Here is a 9,169-nt window from a genome sequence, read left to right on the forward strand (position 1 = left end):
AGCATTTTCAGGAGGGACAACAGGAGAGGTTTTGAAACTTTTTTCTATATCATGGTCACCTTTGTGTCATTAACAAGTGCAATGAAGCCTGTAGACACCTCAGAAAAAAAGTTATTAAAGAATTCAAGATAATCCAAATTTAGTAAGTGACTGATGAAAATAAATGTGTATTTTTTCTCATTCAAATCATAGGCATCCTTGAACTGTATCCATGAACCTCTTGGAGTTCTAGGGACCTCAAATTAAAAGACCCTCATTTAGAAGTCTGCAAGTGGAGGGGGCTATTCGTTGTGCAGACAAGAGGTTCTGAGGGCCTGAACTAGAGTAATGGTCATAGAAATTAAGGAAAAGTACATGAATAACACTGGAGAGAGGAAGGTGACAGGTGGATAGTCACATATTTCAGTAACTCCATCAGTCTCTCTTCTCTGATGTGCCACTGTTAGCAAGGTCAAAGAAACACATGAAGGCATTGGGGCAAGATGAGGGAAAGGCAAGATAATTCAATTGAATCCCATAAACATTCACTAAACATTCCTTTATGCCAGGCACTGCTCTAGAAACTGGTTGACCTCTCTATCCACGTTTGATTTCTACCCAGCAAGGTCAAGTAAACACTAACAGGGGAAAATTAGAGCTTCTTTTTGTTCCTCTTATCCCACAGCTGGAGAGGTCCTCTTGCTTGGAGGACTCAACTGGGGTCTCAGTACTTTTAGAACTCCACACCCACGTTCCTGGTAGGTCGACAAGTACTATTCTACATACCTAGCAAAAAATCTCCAGGCAGTTTTGAGTTAACCCATGGTTTGCCTCCTTACTCACCTCTCATCTCAAACATTTCAATCAACTGCTAAATGGTCTCTCCAATAAAAATCCATCTTTGTCTCAACTGGTGAATGAATTTCCCTGAAGCATTATAATTATAATCATGACACTTCTCTTTTAGATAGAGATTTGCAAAGGTATGCAAAGCACTACACATAATATATTATTTTGTTTTACAACCACCTTGAGAATCAGGTATTATTAATATTTTCACTTTATAAATGTTTAAATAAACACAGAGAAAGTGATTTAGAAGCACTTTAGAGCTAGTTTCTGAGGCAATATTTGAACTCAGACTTTCTTGACTCTGAACTCAACATTCCGCACTCCACAATTAACTGCCTCAAGGAGAGATGACCATGTCAGTCACCTTCTCAATAAATTCAAGTAGCTTTACTACCTCTAGAATAAAATATGAAGTTTATTTAAAGTTGTTATTCATTTCCCATTCAAAATTGTTCATAACCATTCCTCTCCCTATGTTTAAAGTCATGTCATACTTATAGTTACGCCTCCTAGGATTGTTGAACAACATTATAATGGTAAAACTTAACACAGTAGCTGGCACATAGTAAGCACTGTTCATTATTATTATTATTTTTTTACTTCATGCACCCAAAAATGCAGCTATAATAATCTACTGACTTTTTCTCATACATCTCATGTCCCCATTTTTTTCATAGTCTCTCTCTGAAACCTCTAAAGATTTTTTCCCTTGTTTGTAGCTCTTAGAATCTCCGGAGTTTTTTTAAGACTCAGTTCAAATGCCAGCTTCTGCAGGTCTTTTCATCCCTAATCTGTGGAAGCCCTCTCTTTTTAGTTCTCTTCCATCTACATAATATATATCCTATATATACAGATTGATTTAGAAGTTGTCCCCTCTCATTTGAATGTACTCTTCTTGGGTGCAGGGACTGTTTTATTTTTGCTTGACCATGCATTCATTGGTCCATTTTTATATGTACATTGCTTATCAAGGTTTGTAGCACATAGTAAGTGCTTAATAAATTCTTACTAACTGACTGCCTGACATCCATCACCCTCACAGGATTAAGATGAGATCTACACCTTAAAAATTTTCCTTGAAAGTCCACCAGACAGCTCTCACTCTACAATTTCTATTTTTTTTTTAATGTTTAACAATCACTGCCATACAATTGCGATTTTATCCCTCCCCACCCACCCCCCACTACCTCCCTCCCTCCCCATGACTGCATACAATTCTGTATAGATTCTACATATACTTTCCTATTGAGTATATTTTCACTATAGTCATGCTATGTAGTCAGACTAAGATAAATGAAAGAATCCGTATAACAAATCAGAACATGATACACAAACAGATACACATACACAAACATGATCTGCTACATTATGTGAGTGACTTCCATATTTCTCTCTCTGAGTGTGGAAGGCATTTTGCCTTGAGGTCCACCATTGGGATTTTTTTTTTTCAGAAGTTCTTGTGTTATTACAAAAATCTAAGTCTACCAGAAAAAACTCTCACACACTGTGATTGTTGCTGTGCATAAAGTTCTCCTGGTTCTGCTCCTTTCACTCAGCATCAGGTCATATAAGTCCTTCCAGGCCACTCTGAAGTCTTCTTGTTCATCATTTCTTATGGCACAATAGTACTCCATTACATTCATATACCATAATTTATTCAGCCATTCCCCAATTGATGGACATCCCCTTGACTTCCAGTTTTTGGCAACTACATAGAGTGCTGCTATAAATATTTTTGTACGTGTGGGACCCTTTCCCATTTTTATAATCTCTTGGGGATATAGTCCTAGTAGCGATATTGCTGGGTCAAAGGGTATGCACATTCTACAATTTCTTGATACCAATTTTGAATCTTTGTTTTTAAATTCCTGTCCTAGGACAGCTGTCAAGGGAATGAGTTCCACATAATAACTCCAACAATATAATTACAGAAGAGCTGTTCACCAGGATGACTAGATCAAAAAACATAAGATTTAGCATCTTGGACCAGAAAAAACAGTTCCTTCTGAGCTTGATAAAAAAAAATTCATAGACATCGAGCTTATTTTCTATTTGAATCTATGTGTACAGTCAGAAGAGGTGCCATCTTTTGAGAGACCTTTTCTATCTTTCAGTGATGTTGCTTTCCCATTCCCGTGAGAACAACTCCTTCTTTCAACCATCTGTTTTCCTGCTGATTGGCATTCCAGGTCTGGAAGATGTGTATGGATGGATCTCCATTCCCTTCTGTTCCATGTATACTCTGGCTCTCACAGGTAACTGCCTGATCCTGCTCTCTGTGAGGAGGACTCCCAGTCTGCACCAGCCCATGTATTACTTCCTCTCTATGTTGTCTCTCACTGACTTGGGACTCACTTTGTGCACACTTCCCACCACCATGGCTGTGCTCTGGTTTGACTATCGTCTCATTGCCTTTGATGCCTGCTTGGTCCAGATGTTTTTCCTCCATTCCTTCTCTGTTGTGGAGTCTTCAGTGCTTTTGGCCATGTCCTTTGACCGTTTTGTGGCCATCTCTAATCCCCTGCGCTATGCATCTATCCTTACCAACAGTGTCATTGGCAGGATTGGAGTGGCTATTGTGACCCGGGCCACTGTTTCTCTCTTTCCTGTGCCTTTCCTGCTGAAGAGGCTGAACTTCTGCCCTGAGAAAGTCCAACTTTCCCACTCATTCTGCTTCCATGCTGACATGATGAAGAGGGCCTGTGCTGACATCACTGTCAACATCCTCTATGGACTTTATGTAGTTTTATCTACAGGATTTGTGGATTCTTTGCTAATTGCACTGTCCTATGGACTCATACTACATACTGTTATGGGTTTGGGTTCTCCTAAAGAACGGGCCCGAGCCCTGAATACTTGTGTCTCCCATATTCTAGCTGTTCTAGTGTTCTATATCCCAGTCATTGGAGTGTCCATTATCCATCGCTTTGGTAGGCATGCACCCCCAATTGTTCATAGCCTTGTTGCCTATGTCTATTTGATTGTGCCCCCTGTGCTCAACCCCATCATCTACAGTGTCAAGTCTAAGCACATACGGAAGGCAATTCTTAGGTTGCTAAGGAAAAAAGGCTAAAATTAATTTGTCTAGGGAATAGTCCTAGGATCCCAGGAAACTAATCATGTGATTGGGGGGGAACCATGAACACAGTCAGAAAAATGAACAGAATACCTTTTTTTTGGGTGGAGGAAGGGTACAGCCTTTATAGTTCATAAAACTAAAGGGAAGATAGATAACAAATTTGAGAGGTCATGTGGTTGCCATTCTCATGAAAGTTCAGTGGGTTGAATTAGATTACAATGGAAATCCTTTTCTAGAGTGGCTAAAGCTCTGGACTTGGAGCTAGAAAGACCTGAATAAATCTCCTGGGTTCTTTCAGCCTCAGTTTCTTCACTGTGAATGATGCTAATAATAACAAAGGTGCTATAGGATCAAATAACAAAACAAATGGAGAATACACTGTAAATCTTAAAACACTGTGTAGAAGATGGCTAATGAGCTACTATCCTATTATACTAGTCTGATGTGACAATAAGTCTCCTAATAAATGTCTCAAAGAATACTCACTCTAGCATGGAATAATGTGTTGCCATTAGCATGAAAAAGAAAGACAACATGATGCTGTGGGAATTAAAATAGCCTTGAAGGCAGAAGATTCTCAAAATCTCATGAAATTCCATAAGCTCCTCTTTCTTATTTGCTCCTTCCTAGCTCTGTGACCTTGGGTAGGGCCCTTAACTTTCCTTGGTTTCAGTTGTTACATCTAAAAGGTAGAGATAATAGCACACACATAAGCATACATATACACACATGCACACATTCACACTACATTCACAAATTCTCCTACTTTTTTGAGACAATTACTACATTCAAAAGAGACACTATACGTGATGTGCTTTGTAACCATCAGAAGTTTATCAACATTAGTTTTCATAATTATTGTGAGTTATTTGGTGATAAACAGGACCTCACTAACTCCTGAAGTTTCTTTAAGAATGTCAGATGGATTAATGGCCCTGTTCTGTCGACACACCATTCTATAGTTTCAAAGTTCTAACAAGTCTTTCTTTCTAAGTCCCATAACATAATAGTAACTTACTATATACTGTCCTTACCCAAACTTTACTCCCAGTGGATAGTTACTTCTCCAGCATGTACCCTCTTTACAGGGAACTCCTTCTTCCCACCTGAAAAGTAAGTGAGGTTTGGCAAGGCCCTGTGCTCTATGAGTGAAGCAGAATTACAGCAGTTCAAAGGAATCATGAGATGCTCAAATATAGAGATATAGCCATTTCAAATGTTCATATGAACTATTTGTGCTTAACCTGTGGTAGAGCCTTCTATGCTCACATTGGTCTGATCAGTCACAGTCAGACACAGAGTAACTTGATTCCAATATAGTGAGGCCATTTTCATCCTGTTCCAGAAAAAGGACAACCACCATATTTACAAGAGGAAAGTATTTTCATAACTTAAGTTCAAATTCCAAGAAATCATAGAACATTTACCTGCCTGGTGAAACCACCATCTGGTATTAAAATACTATTTCTAAAGAAACCAAGGGACTCAATGATGGCAGGAAGAACACTAAACTTGCAGTGATAGGTCTGGTGTTCCAATCACAGCTCCCTTACTTACTAACTTGTTACTCTGGAAAACTAATTAACCTTTCTAATGCTCAGTTTACTCATCTGTAAATGAGATGACTGAGGGAGATAATTTTTAGGCCTCTACCAGATATAGATCTATGAGTTTACATGGAGTGACATGTAAGTTACTTCAGGGCAGAGATTCTCATTTGTGTCTTTATAAACCCTGATGCTTAGCATAATGCTTTACACATAGGAGGTATTTAATAAATACTTAATGAATTGAATATAATTCAATTTAGTATTAACAGGTTCAAGGTCTAGTATCCTTAAGGTGTCTTCCAAGTTTCACTTAAGAATCACAAAAATCTTACACACTTCCAACATAATATATTAGGATATATAATCAAGATTGGCATACTACTCTCAAGATTCTTCCCAAAGATCTTCTCTTTTATCATTTGAGAGCTGTAATATTAGACCCACTCCATCACCACCCCATCAATTCAAGACAGATCTGAACCCAGGATGTAGGTTTGCCCCAACCTGTTGATCTTCACTCTATGAACACTTCTCCCTTATTAAGTAGCACAAGGCACAGATTAATAACCAAAATATCTCTGACCCATATCCCCTAAAAGTTCCCAAAGAAACTTGACTTCATAGAAAAGTATTTGTCAAGCTAGGTACTCTGAGAGTAATGTTTTCGTGGTGATGAAAGACTAGACATCTAAGACAGGTTTCATACGCCCTCAATATTACCTCTTACATGGTAGAGAACAAGGATGGGTCTCCAAGGGGTTCAGAAAAGACTGATTACTTGAAAATTAAAATTTTTCCCCCTGGCATCTGCATGGCTGTTACTAGGTGACCATACAGATGGGGAGATGAGTCAATAAATGAATAGAAAAATTGATAAGTCCTTGTGATGCACATAGCACATAATAATACATATATGAATGGAAGAACCCTTTAACACTCTCCCCACTCCAGATCCTACCTCAATTCCCTTCCCACATGAATTTGTCTGATGAATCTTCTATAAATAGCTGTATTTAAGAGACAACCCATCCTCTGAGACCTTGCCATTCTCAGAGACTCCAGTCCCAGAATCCTGTAAGCTCCAGAGGCCTAGAAGTTCCATCCAGGCTTTCCCATGCAGAGCTATAAGGGATAAGCAGAGTGGACCTATTGACTGAACACATGGCTGGATTAGACTGAACAGAAGCATTGGATCATTATGTAAAGGCTGAGGTTAGTGACATACTGCACAGATCTCACTAGCTACCTCTTCATTTTTCCAGAATTGCAGAGTTAGATAATAAACATCTATGGAAAATACCCTAATTTCATTGAATTTGGTCTTCAGTACCTTGTTTAGTAACCTCTCTAACGAGAAATGCTCATAAACAACGAATCTGCATCAGATAATTTTCTCATTCCCTTGGCCTTGTACTTGATGACAGCATTTATGAGAAAGCAAACAGGTAGAAAATAGCAACTAGACAAATACCAGGGTATTCATCAGGGGCTTTTAACCTTTTTTTATTTTGAATCTCATGAACTCCTTCAATAGTCTGGTGAAATCTGTGGAAAACTTCATTGTTTTTAAAGACATAACAATAAATTCATATGATTATATTGAAAACCAATAATGTGGAAATGAAAATGTATCTTTTCCTATCCAAATTCACAGACTTCTTGTCATCTATGACCAGAATTCTATGGATTCAGTATATATCAGATTAAGATCCCTTTGTCTAGATAAAACAGTTCAATATATTCAAAAGTAGGCTATAATTGACTGCCTCTGTAAGAAACATGGTCTTATTTTCTGGGACAACCATTCTCATGGGCAGGCTATAGGTCTTATAAAGGCAGTCAGTTGATTCACCAGGTACTGAGTAGATGGCTGAAGTACCAGTGCGGGGCAGGGAACAAGTGTTCCTGAAAGGATTCCTTCAAGGCCATCTAACCAATTTGGAAGTAGCTAAAATCTATATGGGCCAGATGGGTCTTCTTGGTCTTATCTTAGAATCATAGAACTTTAGAGCTCAACAAGGATCTACTGATCATCTTGTTCTCCTTTCATGGAAGGGGAAAGAGAACTGCTCTACCCAAGGTCAATAAATAGATGAGCCATAAGGATTTAACGAGTAGAAGAGCAGAGCACTTTCTGAAGCACCTCTCTGTTTCATGAATACCCAGTCCTTGCTTCTAAACCCTTGTGAGTTATTATTACAGCTTCCACATCACAGATTCTTCAGGAAAAAGGCACTACTTGGTGATGGTCCGTGTATATAAGAGTGTTTTGGTGGAGAAGAGTATAGACAGTGAATCTTCTGTTTCAAGGTGCCATGTGTCCCAAAAAGAATAATTGCTAGAATTGTAGGTTATTAGAAAAAGAATGCCCCTCAAAGATATAGTCCAATTTATTCACTTTATGGATAAAGAAAAAGAGGAAAATAGTATTAAACTAAATAAACTGTTAAATCATACTTTGATTCAGTGATACAGAGAATAGCTTCACACTTCCGACATAGGGCAAAGTTCTGACTGATGTCCACATCAGTCTGTAAGTGCCCCTGGAGTCCTGGTTTTACTCAGTGTAGGACAATGATTCTCAGCTGCTTTAAGAACTTCTGGTGCTAAACCTTGATCTTTTATTTTCTTTAAAGTTCCATGGATTAAACTATTTTTTCTGTGCACACAAGTCCAAATTACATATATCCACTTTTCTTCTCTCTGCTGAATTCTCCTGAACTACATATCTGCCAGCTGAATATTTCCCTCTCAATATAAGGTGAGCATCTCAAAATCAAAGTGCCCCAAACTGAGCTAATTGTCTTTCCTTCTAAACCCATTAAACCTCCTAACTTCCCCATTCCTGGAAAGGACGTGGTTATTATTCCACATGTCCAGGAATCATCCTCACTACATCTCTCTGCTTCATCCCTACATTTCTAATTAGTTATCAGATCCTATCTATTCAACCTCCTCAACATCTCCTGCATCTGTCATTTCATCTCCACTCACATCACAACTACAACTATTCAGGCCCTTATCATTCTTCATGGACAATGGCAATAGCTTTTTAACTTCTCTCTCTGCATTTAGACCCTCTTCTCTCAAATCAAGTTTTGAAATAGATGTCAAATTGACCTTCCTGATGAAGAGGACAACCATGCCACTCTCAAGTTTCAGTGGTTTCCTGTTGCATCCAGAGCAAAATATAAACTCTTCTATTTAATGTTTAAAATCTTTTATAATCTGATTTCTGGCTATAATCTTTTCAGGCATGTTACAAGTTATTTCTCTTAATTTACAACTTTATACATTTTCTCTGGCTGGTCCCCAGGTCTGAAAAACTCTCAGTCTTCATCTCCACCTCTTAGTTTACCTGACTTCTTTGAAGTCTCAACTAAAATCCTACCTTCTGCAAGAAGTCTTTTCCCAATCCCCTTTATGCTAATATCTTCCCTCTGCTGATTATCTTCCATTAACTCAGTAAGTATTGTGTTTGTACATAGTTGTTTACATTGTCTCTTCCATTAGACTGTGAGTTCCTTGTGAGCAGAGACTGTTTCTTGCCTTTCTTTGTATGGCCAGTCCTTGGTACGGTGACTGGCACAAAGAAGATGTCAGTAAATGCTTATTGACCGGCTGACTGCCTCTCCTATTCTGAGCTCTAGTCAAACTCTCCTAAATGTTGTTCCCGAAACAAGAAATGCAATGTTCTACTTCCTCATCT

The 9,169-nt window shown here is 38.4% G+C and overlaps 1 protein-coding gene across 1 annotated transcript; it reads left to right on the forward strand.

The window, feature by feature from the left end:
* Window positions 1–2,947: 2,947 nt before the first annotated feature.
* Window positions 2,948–3,904, forward strand: LOC140508826 (olfactory receptor 51I2-like). Its single transcript, XM_072616696.1, has one exon. The coding sequence runs from the start codon at window positions 2,948–2,950 to the stop codon at window positions 3,902–3,904; it is 957 nt and encodes a 318-aa protein (XP_072472797.1).
* The last annotated feature ends 5,265 nt before the right edge of the window (window positions 3,905–9,169 follow it).

This window comes from Notamacropus eugenii, chromosome 5 (genome assembly GCF_028372415.1).
Source record: "Notamacropus eugenii isolate mMacEug1 chromosome 5, mMacEug1.pri_v2, whole genome shotgun sequence".
NCBI classification, from domain to species: domain Eukaryota; kingdom Metazoa; phylum Chordata; class Mammalia; order Diprotodontia; family Macropodidae; genus Notamacropus; species Notamacropus eugenii.